This window comes from Heteronotia binoei, chromosome 7, assembly GCF_032191835.1.
Source record: "Heteronotia binoei isolate CCM8104 ecotype False Entrance Well chromosome 7, APGP_CSIRO_Hbin_v1, whole genome shotgun sequence".
Taxonomy (NCBI): domain Eukaryota; kingdom Metazoa; phylum Chordata; class Lepidosauria; order Squamata; family Gekkonidae; genus Heteronotia; species Heteronotia binoei.
The window spans coordinates 18,619,387-18,637,357 of NC_083229.1; the positions used below are offsets into that span (position 1 = coordinate 18,619,387).

General features: G+C 48.2%; 1 protein-coding gene across 1 annotated transcript in view; it reads right to left on the reverse strand.

The window, feature by feature from the left end:
• Positions 1–17,971, reverse strand: part of EFR3A (EFR3 homolog A) — a 127,853-nt gene that overhangs the window by 41,546 nt on the left and 68,336 nt on the right. Inside the window, exons 8-11 of the mRNA XM_060243215.1 lie at positions 15,393–15,527; positions 12,687–12,765; positions 9,011–9,146; positions 2,442–2,606 (exon numbers count right to left, since the gene is read on the reverse strand). Coding sequence (XP_060099198.1) covers positions 2,442–2,606; positions 9,011–9,146; positions 12,687–12,765; positions 15,393–15,527 — 515 coding nt within the window. The remainder of the gene's footprint in view (positions 1–2,441; positions 2,607–9,010; positions 9,147–12,686; positions 12,766–15,392; positions 15,528–17,971) is intronic.

Here is a 17,971-nt window from a genome sequence, read left to right on the forward strand (position 1 = left end):
CCAAAGAACCTAAGAAGACCCGTACTGGATCAGACCAATGGCCCATCTAGTCCAGCATCCTGTCTCACACAGTGGCCAACCAGTTCCTCTGGAGGGCCAACAACAGGGCATAGAGGCCGAGGCCTTCATAAGAACATCAGAAGAGCCCTACTGGATCAGACCAATGGCCCATCTAGTCCAGCATCCTGTCTCACACAGTGGCCAACCAGTTCCTCTGGAGGGCCAACAACAGGGCATAGAGGCCAAGGCCTTCATAAGAACATCAGAAGAGCCGTACTGGATCAGACCGATGGCCCATCTAGTCCAGCATCCTGTCTCACACAGGGGCCAACCAGTTCCTCTGGAGGGCCAACAACAGGGCATAGAGGCCAAGGCCTTCATAAGAACATCAGAAGAGCCGTACTGGATCAGACCAATGGCCCATCTAGTCCAGCATCCTGTCTCACACAGGGGCCAACCAGTTCCTCTGGAGGGCCAACAACAGGGCAGAAAGGCTGAGGCCTTCATAAGAACATCAGAAGAGCCCTACTGGATCAGACCAGTGGTCCATCTAGTCCAGCATCCTGTCTCATGCAGTGGCCAACCAGTTCCTCTGGAGGGCCAATAACAGGGCATAGAGGCCGAGGCCTTCATTAGAGCATGAGATCAGACCAGTGGTCCATCTAGTCCAGCATCTTGTCTCACACAGTGGCCAACCAGTTCCTTTGGAGGGCCAACGAAAGGGCAGAGAGGCCGAGACCTTCTCTGATGTTGCCTCCTGGCTCTGGGATTCAGAGGCGTAGCACCTCTGAATGTGCAGGTTCCCCTCAGTCACCATGACTAGTAGCATCGATAGACTTCTCCTCTATCTATCTAATCCCCTTTTAAAGCTTTTTATTCGCTACATCTTCTGGCAGCGAATTCAACATTTTAATCCCTCTCTGTGTAAAAGGAGTATTTCCTGAACCTACTGCCCATCAGCTTCATCGGATGCCCTCGAGTTCTACTATTTTGGGAGAGGGAGAACATTTTCTCTTTGTTAGCTGTCTCCACCCCATGCATAATTTAGAAATCTCTATCATGTCCCCCTTTCGTTTACGTGAAGAGTCCCAGAGTCTTCAGCCTTTCCTTACGGCAAAGGTGCTCCAGCTCCCTAATAGAGTTGCCAATTCCCAGGTGGAGCAAACCGGGAACTGCAGTGTACTGATTGGCAAACATTAGAAATAAACCGCTGCGTTTTTACGTTGCAAATAAACGCTTAAGCAAGTTCTTTCATAACGGTGCAATTATATTATCATCGTCACAAACCAAGATTCGTTAAATGTCCATAGAAAAATCAAAAAGTTATTTCACACCACTCTTGCAAGGTAGTACTTTCAAAATCAGAATGTGAGGGAGTACTTTATAGTCCACTGTCTCAGTTCTCCTTTGCTTGAAAGACGTAGACAGCACTACGCTTGTATAGGATTCCTCCTACGGGTAGCAGACCGAAGTCTGGCAGGTGTTGCGGCTACACAGGTCCTGGGCTCAGTTCTGTGTTTCGTTCCAAAGCTAAAAGAAAGCGGCCGGTGGAAGGTGAACGAAACACAGAACTGAACCCAGGACCTGTATAGCCGCCACACCTGCCAGACTTCGGAGAACTGAGACAGTGGACTGTAAAGTACTACCTCCCAAGAGTGATGTGAAATAACATTCTGATTTTGAAAGTATTACCTACCCTACAAGAGCGGTGTGAACTTTTTGATTTTTCTATGGACATTTGATGAATTTGGTTTACGATGATAATAATATAATTGCATCATTATGAAAGAAACTGCTTACACATTTATTTGCAACATAAAAACGCAGTGGTTTATTTCTAGTGTTTGCTAATCCCCAGGTGGGGGCAGGAGATCCCCCGGTCTGGAGGCCCTCCTCCCACTTCAGGATCATCAGAAAGCAGGGGGGGGGGGAGGGAAATGTCTGCTGGGCACTCCGTTATGCCCTATGGAGACCAATTCCCATAGGATATAATGGAGAATTGATCTTGGGTATCCGGGGCTCTGGGGGGGGGGCTGTGTTTTTAGGTAGAAGTACCAAATTTTCCACATAGTGTCCAGCGCCTCTCTCCAAAATACCCCCCAAGTTTCAAAAAGATTGGACCAGGGGTTCCAATTCTATGAGCCCCCAAAGAAGATGCCCCTATCCTTCATTATTTCCTATGGAGGGAAGGCATTTAAAAGGTGTACAGTCCCTTAAAATGTGATGGCCAGAACTCCCTTTGGAGTTCAATTATGCTCGTTACACCCTTGCTCCTGGCTCCGGCCCCAAAGTCTCCTGGCTCCATCCCCAAAGTCTCCTGGCTCCACCTCCAAAGTCCTCAGATATTCCTTGAATTGGACTTGGCAACCCTACTCCCTAATAATCTTGGTTGCCCTCCTCTGTACTCCCCCCCCCCCCATTATTTCTTAAAAATCACTCACCAATGGTTTGGATGATAGCATTCTGGACAATCCTCTCATCGTTGTCCTTGGCATTTGTGCTGAAACAGCCGCTGCTTACCGAGCTACGCCGGTCGCTTAATTCAAAGTCGACGCTGAAACGCAGATGCTTCAGTAAGGTGTTGAAGACCTCCAAGACGGTTGGGCCTGCGGAGAAACCAAAAAACAGTGACTTTGACAGTGACTTTTGCTTTTTCAACTTTTCCTAGCATCAGGCCTCAGATTCAGCAGCAGCTCACAGGAGTGCAGTTCCTGAACCTTTCTGATGACTCCCTCTCCTCTTCCTCACTTACCTTTTCCATTGAATAGTAGGTGCAGCTGCATAACAATCCCTGGATTAGAAGAGTGGCCTTTTGACTGGTGGAGGTAGGCAAGGAGAGCCCCAGAGTAAGAGAGGCCTGCTTGGGCTGGTCGGATCTCTATCCAGCCCAAGCAGGTCTCACTCGCCCGTGGCTCTCCTTTCTTGTGTTGAGTTGCTTTTGTCTGGTGAGGGGGGCGGCATATGCTAATGAGTTATGCTATTGAGCTTCTATTTTTCTACAAAACGACCCACGCCTAGCATGATTGCCTTTTCCAGGGCTCTCATCTTCTCATAATGTGGTCAAGGTACAACAACCTCAATTTAGTCATTTTTAAGCTTCTAGGCAGAGTTCAGGCTTGATTTGATCTAGAACCCACTTATTAGCCTTTTTGGTGGTCAAGGGCAGGGCTTTTTTTGCAGCAGGAACTCCTTTGCATATTAGGCTACTCCCCCCTTGACATAGCCAATCCTCCTGGAGCTTACAGCAGGCCCTGTAAGAAGAGCCCTGCAAACTCTTGGAGGATTGGCTACATCAGGGGTGTGTGGCCTACTATGCAAAGGAGTTCCTGCTACAAAAAAAGCCCTGGTCCAGAGTATCGTTTTACTCTGCTCTGGTAAGACCGCACCTGGGGTATTGTGTTCAGTTTTGGGCACCACATTTTAAGAAGGATACAGACAAGCTGGAATGGGTCCAGAGGAGGGTGACGAAGATGGTGAGGGGTCTGGAGATCAAGTCCTATGAAGAAAGGTTGAAGGAGCTGGGGATGTTTAGCTTGGAGAGGAGGCGGCTGAGAGGTGATATGATCATCATCTTCAAGTACTTGAAGGGCTGTCATATAGAGGATGGGCCAGTGGAATTGTTTTCTGTGGCCCCGTAAGGTAGGACCAGAACCAATGGGTTGAAATTAAATCAAAAGAGTTTCCAGCTCAACTTTAGGAAGGAGTTCCTGACAGTTAGAGTGGTTTCTCAGTGGAACAGGCTTCCTCGGGAGGTGGTGGGCTCTCCTTCCTTGGAGGTTCTATGATTCTATCTGAAAAACTCTCCTCCAACACTGCATTTCAAGCGAATCAGCTTTCTTCCTGTCTGTTTTCTTCCCTGTCCAAGTTTCACATCCATACATAGTACTGGGGAATACTATGGGAGGAGGGCAGGGTTTAAGGTGGGAGGGACCTCAGTGGGGTATAATGCCATGGAGTCCACCATCCAATGCAGCTGTTTTCCTTCAGGACATCATTCCAGGAGATCTCCAGGCCCCAGTTGGAGACTGGCAATTCTGTGTGTGAGCAAACCATAGGAAACAGGTTCCAGGATGCTGCTGGACTGTAGCTTCATTTAGACCCCAGTGTTGTAATTTTCGTAAGAACATAAGAGAAGCCATGTTGGAAATGGCCCCAACCTAGGGTTGCTAAGTCCAATTCAAGTAATATCTACATAAGAACATAAGAGAACATAAGAGAAGCCATGTTGGATCAGGCCAATGGCCCATTCAGTCCAACGCTCTGTGTCACACAGTGGCCAAAAAACCAGGTGCCATCAGGAGGTCCACCAGTGGGGCCAGGACACTAGAAGCCCTCCCACTGTTGCCCCTCCCAAGCACCAAGAATACAGAGCATCACTTTTCCCAGACAGAGAGTCCCAACGATAAGCTGTGGCTAATAGCCACTGGTGGACCTCTGCTCCATACGTTTATCCAATCCCCTCTTGAAGTTGTCTATGCTTGTAGCTGCCACCTCCTCCTGTGGCAGTGAATTCCACGTGTTAATCACCCTTGGGGTGAAGAAGTACTTCCTTTTATCTTTTCTAACCCGACTGCTCAGCATAGCCCATCAGGTTTATTTGGGTTGCCACTGTTCAAGAACAGAGGCATCTATCTTCCTTCTTTCCGTTTTCTAAAGAGCTATCCTCAAATATTCTTTGCTTTCAGCTATTGTCGTTGCCCTTCATGTCTTTCCCTAATGGAGGCCTCCCCTTTCAACTTCATATTTCTGCTGGACTTCCCAAGACAGGAGACAGTTTTCTGCGAAACAGCAGCCAAAGCAGTCCTTTTATTCTCCCCTGCTGGTCTGTGATGTCTACACGCACACGGTTCTTGGCTCTCTCGCCCTGCCATTTATTTCCTGTTTTGTAATGAGCCATTTGTCATCCAGCCACAATAGCTTCAAGGATTTTTGGACTTAATGGGGAAAAAAAAAAACCCAAACCCTGAAACAACATCTTTTTCAGTGTTTTACTAGCTCAGCATTCTGTCAGAGCTTTCAATGAGGGATGTGAAAAAACCCAGCAGTCTTTCATTCTCTGTGCCTGTCTCCACCTTTCCCGCGACTGACGGAATATATTTATTTTATTTATTTATTTCCGTAGATTTATAGGCCGCCCTATCCCATAGTGGGCTCTGGGTGGCTTGCGACGTAATAAAACAATCAAAACAGTTTAAGAACAATTAAAACAGTTTAAAATTAAGACAATTAAGCCACAGCTCCCATTAGTTGAGGCAGCGTGGATGGTGTGGACAGATCAATTAGGCATACTTGTCCCAACCTAGATGTTTAAAAATCTCAGCTATATTGGTTTTAAGCAATCAGTGTGTGTTGGGGGGAGGGATTAAATAAGGACATCTGTCTGCCTCAGCCATAGGTCTTGTGGAACAGCTCAGTCTTACAGGTCCTCTGGAATGGTAACAAATCCGGGAGGGCCCGAACCTCCACAGGGAGCTGATTCCACCAGGTCCATATATTGTTCCATATATTGTTTTCTGTGGCCCCAGAAGGTAGGGCCAGAACCAATGGATTTAAATTAAATCAAAAGAGTTTCTGGCTCAACATTAGGAAGAACTTCCTGACGGTTAGAGCGGTTCCTCAGTGCAACAGGCTTCCTCGGGAGGTGGTGGGCTCTCCTTCCTTGGAGGTTTTTAAACAGAGGCTAGATGGCTGTCTGATAGCAATGAGGATCCTGTGAATTTAGGGGGAGGTGTTTGTGAGTTTCCTGCATTGTGCAGGGGGTTGGACTAGATGACCCTGGAGGTCCCTTCCAACTCTATGATTCTATGCCTAGGATAACTTTTGCTGCTTGTGCATTGTTCTCTGTGGTTCACTGAAGCATAACCAGCAATGCTCCCTCTAAGCTGCAGAGTCTTGCGAGCAAAAATTCTACTTTGTGAGCTACTGGCATTAATGTTGCGAGCTACTGCATCAATCAGTGCGCTCTGGGGTCCTCCTTCTCGAACTAAGACCAAAATGTGTGAGCTGGAGGCTAAAAAGCTGTGAGCTGGCTCACGCTAACTCAGCTTAGAGGGAACACTGATTACCAGCTATTGCAGGCACTGTGCAAAGCTCCTTCATGCTCATCACTTGTACCCTATAGGAAGCTATCGCACCCCATTTCATCTGGGTAGCCACGTTAGTCTGCAGCACTAGAAGAAGATTTGAGTCCAGTAGCATCTTAAAAGCCAACAACATTTTCCAGGGTATAAGCAGGCCCGTAGCTACAGTGGCGTCAGTCCAGTCCAACACTCTGTGTCACACAGGGGCCAAAAAAGCCAGGTGCCATCAGGAAGTCCATCACTGGGGCCAGGACACTAGAATCCCTCCCACTGCTGCCCCTCTAAGCACCAAGAATACAGAGCATCACTGCTCCAGACAGAGAGTTCCATCAATACGCTGTGGCTAGTAGCCACTGATGGACCTCTGCTCTATATGTTTATCCAATCTCCTCTTGAAGCTGTCTATGCTTGTAGCTGCCACCATCTCCTGTGGCAGTGAATTCCATGTGCTAATCACACTTTGGGTGAAGAAGGTCCACCAGTGGGGCCAGGACACTAGAAGCCCTTCCTCTGTGCCCCCCCAAGCACTAGACACTAGAAGCCCTCCCACTGTTGCCCCTCTCAAGCACCAAGAATACAGAGCATCACTGCCCCAGACAGAGAGTTCCATCAATACACTGTGGCTAATAGCCACTGATGGACCTCTGCTCTAAATGTTTATCCAGTCTCCTCTTGAAGCTGTCTATGCTTGTAGCTGCCACCATCTCCTGTGGCAGTGAATTGCATGTACTAATCACCCTTTGGGTAAAGAAGGTCCACCAGTGGGGCCAGGACACTAGAAACCATTCCTCTGTGCCCCCCCCCCACAAGCACTAGACACTAGAAGCCCTCCCACTGTTGCCCCTCTCAAGCACCAAGAATACAGAGCATCACTGCCCCAGACAGAGAGTTCCATCAATACGCTGTGGCTAATAGCCACTGATGGACCTCTGCTCCATATGTTTATCCAATCCCCTCCTGAAGCTGTCTATGCTCGTAGCTGCCACCACCTCCTGAGGCAGTGAGTTCCATGTCTTAATCACCCTTTGGGTGAAGAAGTACTTCCTTTTATCCATTCTAACCTGACTGCTCAGCAATTTCATTGAGTGCCCACAAGTTCTTGTATTGTGGGAAAGGGAGAAAAGGACTTCTTTCTCTACCTTCTCTATCCCGTGCATAATCTTTTTAAACCTCTAACATGTTGTCCCCTCAGTCGACGTTTCTCCAAGCTCAAGAGCCCCAAGCGTTTTAACCTTTCTTCATAGGGAAAGTGTTCCAACCCTTTAATAATTCTAGTTGCCCTTTTCTGCACTTTTTCCAATGTTATAATATCCTTTTTGAGGTGCGGTGACCAGAATTGTACACAGTATTCCAAATGAGGCTATGCCATCTATTCATACAGAGGTATACCATATATTCAATGCAATTCTATCCTGGTCTTCCTCCGAGGGCTTCATGGTGGTATCCAGGATTCTGCCCTAGATCATTTGATTGCTGCGACAGTCCATAGACTCTGAGCTGATGGCCCAGGCTAGCTTGATCTTGTCAGACCGCAGAAGCTAAGCCGTGGGAGTCCTGGTTACTATTTGGACTGAAGTCCAGGGTTGATATATAGAGGCAGGCAATGGCCAACCACCTCTGCTCATCTCTTGCCTGTGATTTGACAGCACCGTCTAAAGAACCAGTTTGGGGTAGTGGTGAAGTGCGTGGACTCTTAATCTGGGAGAACCGGGTTTGATTCCCCACTCCTCCACTTGCACCTGCTGGAATGGCCTTGGGTCAGCCATAGCTCTCATAGACCTTCTTCCCCTGTAGTGGTTAAGTGTGCAGACTCTTATCTGGGAGAACCAGGTTTGATTCCCCACTCCTCCACTCACACCTGCTGGAATGGCCTTGGGTCAGCCATAGCTCTCATAGACCTTCTTCCCCTGTAGTGGTTAAGTGCAAGGACTCTTATCTAGGAGAACAGGGTTTGATTCCCCACTCCTCCACTTGCAGCTGCTGGAGTGGCCTTGGGTCAGCCATAGCTCTCATAGACCTTCTTCCCCTGTAGTGGTTAAGTGTGTGGACTCTTACCTGGGAGAACAGGGTTTGATTCCCCACTCCTCCACTTGCAGCTTCTGGAATGGCCTTGGGTCAGCCATAGCTCTCATAGAACCTTCTTCCCCTGTAGTGGTTAAGTGTGCAGACTCTGGGAGAACCAGGTTTGATTCCCCACTCCTCCACTCCCACCTGCTGGAATGGCCTTGGGTCAGCCATAGCTCTGGCAGAGGTTGTCCTTGAAAGGGCAGCTGCTAGGAGAGCCCTCTCAGCCCCACCCACCTCACAGGGTGTCTGTTGTGGGGGAGGAAGGTAAAGGAGATTGTGAGCCACTCTGAGACTCCCATTCAGAGAGAAGAGTGGGGTATAAATCTGCAGTCTTCTCCTTTTCCTTCTTCCGCATCCACCCACATAAAAGCCAGTCCACGTTAGCTGATGTCCAACGTTTTGTTGCCCTTTTCAAGACTGCTGGCTTTTAAGCGGAACCCAAACATCCTGCCTCTTCCTCGCAAGGCTCTAGCTCATTCTTTATAAAGACAGAGTGGGTTCTTTAACCGGAACAGCATCTCTCTTCTTTTGCAAACCTGTTGCTTGTTTAGGACACTTCTTTGCAATGGTAAATACGCAGAAACAAAAACTGCACTGGGAACAGAAAAGCGACAGATCCTTGCTGCAAATAAGGAAGAAAATGCAGAGCAAAGTATAAGACAGCCGTATACTCTGCCACGGAGCCACAGCCCCTCGCCTAAATCTCCCGGATCCAACGATCTAACCAGTACAGCATGCTGCCTCTCTGATTTGATTGCACACCTGGACAGGAAAGCCACCAGATGAAAGAAAAAGGGAAACGTATACAAACCCAGCAATTGTTATTGACAAACGCTGCGTTTCAGAGTCTTTATGATGCTCACCTATAGACCCTTTGGCTGCAATCGCAACAGCTTGCAGAAGGGCTTGGATGATGCCTGCCCGGACCCGGGGGAAATCTCTTCTGCGAGCGTCGAGGTGGGCCAGGATTTCCTGTATCACGTGATGAGAATACTGCGCCTATAAATTAAAAGACGGTCTTCAATTAAATACATACGTGACGTTTTGCACGATGCCCCAAAGTCCTGGGTTTGTAGTGCCCAGGGACGTGTTACAAAATGGACTTAAGCCTTTCAGGATGCCTCCCTTGCTGTTGTAGCCACAGGGTGCGGCCATCAGCTGCAGGTGATTTGTCCCTGGCGCTAATGAAGGCTGGTGGTTAGAAAAGGAGAGCCCTTTTCTCCTAACAGTGGCTCCTGAAGCTCTTGACTTCTGGGGAAGCCAAAGAGCATCAGTGACCTGAGGGTCAGTTTGATAATGTTTAAACCCCGGAACAAGGGTGGCCAAACTGTAGCTCGGGAGCCACATGTGGCTCTTTCACACATACTGTGTGGCTCTCAAAGCCCCCACTGTCCCATCAGCTGGCTTGGAGAAGGCGTTTGTCACTTTACATCACTTTCCCAAGCCAAGCCAGCCAGTGGCTTGGAGAATGTATTTAAAGTTGCTTTCTTACCACCTCTCCCTCCCTCATCTATTTCCCTTCCTTCTTTCCTTCCTTGCGGCTCTCAAACGTCTAGCATTCATGTATCGTGGCTTTCAGATAGCTGACATTTATTCTTCGTGGCTCTTACGTTACTCAAGTTTGGCCACCACTGCCCTGGAAGGAGCATCCCATCCCAGGAGGGAGTTCCTGAAGTCTCTGGTTTGTTACTCTTTTGCCATTAACCTCAGGGTGAGGCAATAGCTAGTTAAAGCTTTGTTATTTTCTTTTACAAGGTGTTGGGGTTTACCTGCCCCGTCAAATAAACGTTTATTTCACTTTTGTAACGTGTCTCTGTGTCAGTGGCTTGCCAGGCAGGCATCAGTGCCTAATTGGCCCTACTATAAGAGAAGGTAAAAATCATCACCAGCTTTGGGGAGCTGGAAATTGTGGAGCCCTTTAGGGGGAGAAGCGGCTCCGTGGCGCAGAGTGGTAAAGCAGCAGTTCTACAGTACTGTGATCTGAGCTCTCTGCTCACGACCTGAGTTCCATCCCAGCGAAAGCTGGATTCAAGTAGCCGGCCCAAGGTTGACTCAGCCTTCCATCCAAGGTCGGTCAAATGAGTACCCAGCTTGCTGGGGGCAAAGTATAAAAGACTGGGGAAGGCAATGGCAAACCACCCCGTAAAAAGTCTGCCGTGAAAACGTGAAAGCAACCTCACCCCAGAGTCGGAAACGACTGGTGCTTGCACAGGGGACCTTTCCTTTTCCTTAAGGGGAGAATTAGGGTAGGTAGGCTGGGCCCTATAACCTAGCCTGGTGGCAACAAGAAGACAATGTGCCCTGGTAATAAGCCTCAGGGTGGCCTTGCTCCAGGGAGTGGGTAGGTGGTTTAGGGAACCCCTGGGCACTACAGGACTGGAAGCCTCTTCCCATTTGCAAGTCAAAGACCTACTCCTACCAATTAATCAGTGGGCTTTTTTGTCTATTTGCAACCGTGTGTATTTGCAGGTACCTGACCCATTAGAAGAAGATCAGAAAGATATTCTGAAGCTGGGGTGCCACAACAGGGAAGACTCTGTCTCCGATACATCACTCTCACTGAAACCAAAAGGTTTGGTTGCCTCCCCAAAGCAAGGAGGGGGAACACCAATGAGCCTCTTGCAGGAAATCAAGAGAACTGGCTCCTTCTAGTAGCCTTTTTGGCTACTGAAGAATGTAAGAAGAGCCCTGCTGGGATCAGACCAGTGGTCCATCTAGTCCACCATCCTTTCTCACATGGTGGCCAAGCAGTTCCTCTGGAGGGCCAACAACAGGGCATGGAGACTGAGGCCTTCATAAGAACATAGGAAGAGCCCTGGTGGATCAGACCAGTGGTCCATCTAGTCCGGCATCCTGTCTCACACAGTGGCCAGGAAGTTCCTCTGGAGGGCCAACAACAGGGCATAGAGGCCGAGGCCTTCATTAGAGCATGAGAAGAGCCCTAGTGGATCAGACCAGTGGTCCATCTAGTCCGGCATCCTGTCTCACACAGTGGCATAGAGGCTGCGGCGTTCCTCTGATGTGACCTGGGCTCTGGAATTCAGAGGCTTAATGCCTGAATGTGGAGGTTCCCCTCAGTCACTATGGCTAGTAGCCACTGATAAGATTTATCCTCCATGAATCTAATCCCCTTTAAGAGCTGGTTGTTTCTGTGGCCATAACTACATCCTCTCGAGATAAAGGAGATTGTGAGCCACTCTGAGACTCTTGAGATTCGGAGTGGAGGGCAGGATATAAATCCAATATCATCATCATCAGAAGGTCCCAGGTTCAATCCCCAGCAGCTCCAGTTAAAACAACTGAGTAGGCGGTGACGTGAAAGACCCTGGAGACCTGAGAACCTGGAGAGCTGCTGCCAGTCTGAGTAGACAATATTGTTTTTAATGGACCAACGGTTTGATTTGGAAGAAGGCAGCTTCATGTGTATTCATGTGTATACCTCAAAAGTGGTGTTGTGGGGATAAAATGGAGCAAGGGGACCATGTACACCACCCTGGGATCCTTGGAGAATGGGTGGGATAAAAATCCTAAGAAAAAAATGCAGGGCTTTTTTTTTGTGGCAGGAACTCCTTTGCATATTAGGCCACACGCCCCTGATGTAGCCAATCCTCCAAAGCTTACAGGGCTCTTTGTACAGGGCCTACTGTATGTTCCAGGAGGATTGGCTACATCAGGAGGGTGTGTGTAGGCTTCCCAATCTCCAGGTCCCAGCGGGGGATCCCCTGGTTTTACAGGCTTCCCCCCTCCCCCAGCCAGCTGGCCAGCGGGGGAAGCTCCACCCCCATAGCCATTATGCACCTCCAGGAACGATTCCCATAGGGAATGATGGGGAATTGATCCATGGGTGTCAGGGGCTCTGGGGGGGGGCTGTTTTTTGAGGTAGATGCGCCAAATTTTCAGTATAGCATCTAGTGCCTCTCCCCAAAATACCTCCCAAGTTTCAAAAATATTGGACCAGGGGGTCCAATTCTATGAGCCCCAAAAGAAGGTGCCCCTATCCTTCATTATTTTCTATGGAAGGAAGGCATTCTAAAATGTGGGCTGTCCCTTTAAATGTGATGGCCAGAACTCCCTTGGAGTTCAATTATGCTTGTCACACCCTTGCTCCTGGCTCCGCACCCAGTGTCTCCTGGCTCCACCCCCAAAGTCTCCTGGCTCCACCCCCAAAGTCCCCAGATATTTCTTGAATTGGACTTGGCAACCCTAGGTGTGTGGGAGAAATGCTTAAAAGAGAGTCCTTCTGTCTGGCTGTTAAGCATCTGTTGGAAGCCGAAAGTACTGATCTGACGAGGTTAAACTCTCCTTGGATACTGAAGCAAAATGGCCGCTGGCCTCCTCAGGAGACCCAAAATCATCTGATGGAATAATGCAGAGCAACTGCAGGCTACAGAGCTTGATGTCTGGATTTGTCCCAGAGGGGGATGGAACCTGGGAGAAATTGACTACCATCTATGATTTAAACGAGGAGTGAACAGAGAAGTGAATAATTTCACTGTTTTCTTTCTTTAAAAAACTGCAGAAGTAGAAAATAAAATGTACCTGTATAGAATACATGATGATTTTGAAGCAGGAAACAGCAAATTCATTGGGGTCCCAGAGTCTATGTTGGTCTAAGTGCCTGATAAAAATTAAAAATTTAGTGCATAGAGATTTCCACCCCCAAGGCCTTCTATTGTAATTATTCTTCGAACAATCATAATCCAAACCTTTCCAGGAAGTCAGCAAAGCATGAGCAGAAATACTGAGGACTCCAGCATAAAAGCCTGATTTGGAGAGATGCCAACCTCCAGGTGGGGCCTGGGGATACCCCGGATTTACAGCTTATCTCCAGACCACAGAGATCAGTTCCACTGGAGAAAATGGATGCTTTGGACGGCGGACTCTGTGAAATTGTACCCCACTGAGGTCCCTGTCCCCCCCCAGACTCCATCCCCAATTCTTTAGGAGTTCCCCAACCTGGATCTGGGAACTCAACACCCCCAATCCTTCCAATGGCTGGAAGGACCCAACAACCCTAAAGCCAGGGATGGAATTCTAGCAGGAGCTCCTTTGCATATTAGACCATAACCCTCTGATGTAGCCAATCCTCCAAGAGCTTACAAAAAAGAGCCTTGTAAGCTCTTGGAGGATTGGCTACATCACGCGCATGTGGCCCAATGTGCAAAGGAGCTTCTGCTAGAATTCCACCCCTGCCTAAAGCTATGTGATGCAGGGAATTCCATGCTCAGAGCTACAAAGTACTCCGCACCCACATCACTTTTTGAAATAATGGCTGAATGCTGCCCCCATTTTGACTGGGACTACAAGTGCGTGGTGGAGGGCAAACTTAATTCTCCCCCAACCTGAAATGGGCCCCGAGAGCTATCTGCTTTTCAGGGACAACATAAAAGCAATTTGCATACTGTGTGCATGTGTATTCTCTGAGACAAAAGGGTCATTTCAAGTTTGGAAACTGATGTTCAGGGATTTTTTTTTTTGTAGCAGGAACTCCTTTGCATATTAGGCCACACACCCCTGAGGTAGCCAATCCTCCTGGAGCTTACAATAGGCCCTGCACTAAGAGCCCTGTAAGCTCTTGGAGGATTGGCTACATCAGGGGGTTGTGGCCTAATATGCAGAGGAGTTCCTGCTACCAAAAAAGGCCTGCTCAGCTGCAATCACTGGCACAAATCTTTATGCTGGTACTCCGTTATGTTTCTCTGCTCTGCTCTGCTCTATTCTATTCCATTCCATTTATTTATATCCCATCTTTCTCCACAGTGGGAACCCAAAGCAGTTTATGCTTGTCTTCACAATACTGTGTGGCAGGTTAGGCTGAGAGGGGGTGATGGGCCCACAGGCACCAGCAAGCTCTCATGGCATACCTGGAGACAGGGCTTTTTTTGTAGCAGGAACTCCTTTGTATATTAGCCCTGATGTAGCAGGAACTCCTTTGCATATTATCCCTGATGTAGCAGGAACTCCTTTTCATATTAGCCTTGATGTAGCAGAAACTCCTTTTCATATTAGCCTTGATGTAGCAGGAACTCCTTTTCATATTAGCTTTGATGTAGCAGGAACTCCTTTGCATATTAGCCCTGATGTAGCCAGTCCTCCTGGAGCTTTCAGTAGGCCCCGTAAGAAGAACTCTGTAAGCTCTTGGAGGATTGGCTACATCAGGGGGTTGCAGCCTTATATGCAAAGGAGTTCCTTCTACAAAAGAGCCCTGCTGATGTGTGTTATACTGGCCCCTCATTGTCCCAACCTGAATTCATACATTCTTACATGAACACCATGTTGCAGAGACAGCTGACATAAACGTAGGTCCGCTAACCTTAAGGTGAGTTCTGGCATCTTCTCAGAATTACAACCGATCTCCAGACTACAGAGATCAGTTCCCCTGGGGGAAATGGCTGCTTCGGAGTTGAGGTCCCCAACCTTTTTAAGTCTGTAGGGACCTTTGGAATTGTGACATGGCATGGTGGGTGCAACCACAGGAGCAGGCTGCAGGAGGCGAAGCCAGGAACAAAATGATTGCTGCAGTTTAACTGCAGTCACACACTGTGAGATCCTTGTGCTGTGACGGCAGCTGCCGCTAAAGCAACGTTCTTTTTAAAACTGCCAATCAAATCTCTAATAGCCAATCAGAAGTCTTGCTGGGTGAAAGCCCTCCTTGGCCCCACCCACTTCCTAAGAACACTCGGGGGATAGCAGAAAAAGGTATCAGGAGGTGCCACAGCATCACGTTGGAGGCCCCTGCTTTGGAGGGTGGACTTCACAGCATCACACACCTGCTGAGCTTCCTTTCCTCCCCAAACTCGACCTTCCCCAAGCTCCACCCTCCAATCTCCAGGGATTTCCCAGCTTGGAACTTTACATAGTTCTTATCCAAGGGGACCATCTATCCTGCCAAGAATAACATGAGCGTCACAATGTGAACGGGACCACGGAGGAGAGACTAAGCCACAACAAAGAGAAAAAAACTCTCCGTGTAAAATGCAATTTTAGCTTCTTGTGAATAATAAGTATCAAAATACAAAACGAATAATATCAGTACATATCACCAAGTTAAAACCTCATAAGTTTTTTTTCCTCTTTGTTAAGAATAAAATGAGCAGCAGGGGGAGCTAAGAGCCTCCTGAGAATGCAGGAAGCTTCCGAAACCTTCAGAATGGCCGCTTGTTCCTTGTTTCTATGCAATCTCGAACTCAAAGCAGTACAGAGAATGAGGAGATGACTTCCACCCGCCCCAGGTCTCCCACTCACGCAAAAACTGGTCGCACAGCATGGTTCATGTTGCCATACGTCGCCCGGCCCAGCAGTTCGCGGAAACAGTTCTCGGCCAGAACAGACGGGTTCTCTTCTTTGTCTCCCCCCAGCGAGGACGTCGGGAAGGCTCGACTGAAACAAAACCATTGGTCAGCTCAATTGTTTGAACAGCTACCGGTTGCTATATTTCAACTGCATGATTTCCATTTCTGCTTCTTCCCCTCAGTGACTCAGCAGTGCAATCTGGTAACAGCTGGTCACACCAGGGGGCAGGTGGAACCCAACAAAGCTGCACACACACACACATACACAGAGTGGTGGAATTCTAGCAGCAGTTCCTGCATATTGGGTCACACCCCCCTGAGGTAGCTAATCCTTCAAGATCTTACAAAAAAGAGCCTTGTAAGCTCTTGGAGGATTGGCTATATCTGGGGTGTGCGGCCTAATATGCAAAGAAGCTCCTGCTAGAATTCCACCCCTGCACACACATATATCCAAACAATTGCACATGCTCAGGAGAAATTGGCCAGATCTCCTCTTCTGACTCTGCCTGGGAGAAGTCACAACAGTGACCTTGACCTAGCCAGCCTGATCCTGTTAGAAGCTAAGCAGGGTCAGCCTCGGTTAGTATTCAGAAGGACAACCCCAAGGAATAAATTGAGGTTTTGCTCTGTAGCTCTGCTGTGTGATTGAACAAGCCTGGCAAAGCAAGCCGAGATGCAGAAGGAAGCAAGAGAGAGAGAAGGGAGCAGACAAGAGCAAGACGTTTGGGGGCCTGATAGGAGTCCTTCGAGGGCCTGATTCGGCCCCTGGCTGCATGTTTGACACCCCTGCCCTATAGCATCACGTCCTCGTTGAACTCTCTCCCCTTTTCAAGCTCCGCCTTCCACAGGCTTTACCCTCAAATATCCAGGAATTCCCCAAGCCGAAGTTGGCAACCCTTCAGCCCCTGATACAACGTTCAACTGCTGCTACTGATTTTCCATTTATCCTGCCTCAATCAGCCTAAACTAAAACAGAGGGGCACCGGGCAACCCTATGACCCTGATTTATACCCTAAAGATTATGCCCTGAAGCTCTCATTGGTCTCTTAAGGTGTGACTGGACTCCAGTCTCGCTGGTCTACTGCAGATCAACACGGCTACCCTCTGAAACTGTTTTTCAGGTATGTCGTGATAGGGTTGCCAGCTCCAGGCTGGGAAATTCCTGGAGATTTAGGAGTGGAGACTGGGAAGGCAGCTTAGCAAGGATGTGATGCAATTCAGTCCACCCTCCAAAGCTGCCATTTTCTTCAAGGGAACAGATTTCTGTCATCTGGAGATCAGGTGTAATTCCAGGAGATCTCCAGGTCCTACCTGGAGGTAGCCAACCCTATGCCGCGAGGATGGAGAGGATCCTACGTATGCAATGCTGAACTACTTCCAGTGCGTGAAAAATGGTCCAAATAGAAAAAAGGTACCAAACATAAAAGGAACCAAAAGAAATTTTAAAAGCCTGATTTCTACATGTCATCAGATCTTGGTAACTGAGCAGAGTTGGCATCGGCCAGTATTTGCATGGGAGCAGGGCTTTTTTTGTAGCAGGAGCGCCTTTGCATATTAGGCCACATACCTCTGATGCAGCCAGTCCTCCTGGAGCTTACAGTAGGCTCCGTAAGAAGAGCCTTGTAAAAGGATTGGCTGCATCAGGGGGTGTGGCCTAATATGCAAAGGAGCTCCTGCTAAAAAAATAATAATAAAGCCCTGGATGGGAAATCTTCAAAGACGGAGAAGGAGGAGGAGTTGGTTTTATACCCCAACCTTCACAATGGTCTCTTCCCTTCCTCTCCCCACAACAGTCACCCTGTGAGGTAGGTGGGGCCGAGAGAGTTCTGAGAGAACTGTTCTTGAGAGAACAGCTCAGAGAAGACTTGTGACTGACCCAAGGTCACCCAGCAGCTGCACATGGAGGAGTGGGGAATCAGATCCGATTCTCCCAGATTATTAGAGCTTTTTTTGTAGCAGGAACTCCTTTGCATATTAGGCTATACCCCAATCCTCCAAGAGCTTAGAGGGCTCTTCTTATAGTGCCAACTATAAGCTCTTGGAGGATTGGCTACGGCAGGGGTGTGTGGCCTAATATGCATAGGAGTTCCTGCTACAAAAAAAGCCCTGCAGATTTGAGTCCACCGCTCTTAGCAACTATACCAAGCTGACTTTCTGGGTCATATACCAGGGTCGTAACACAGAGGCAGAACCTTTGGATGTCTCTTTGGTGCAGTGGTTAAGTGTGCAGACTCTCATCTGGAGAACTGGGTTTGATTCCCCACTCCTCCACTCGCACCTGCTGGAATGGCCTTGGGTGCTCTCGTAGGAGTTGTCCTTCGTTTTAAACAATTTTATTGATAACATATGGTAATAATTTCCATTAATAACTTCTTTTCATCTATCCCATATGCTTCTTTCTAATCACCCCTCCCCCCGTTACTTGACCCCCGCCAGTGTGATTTACTTAAAATAATAACATTAAAAGGTACCCTTAATTCCTAAGAACTAAAATTAATATTCTTCTTTCTTCTAAAGTTTAATCATCATCAA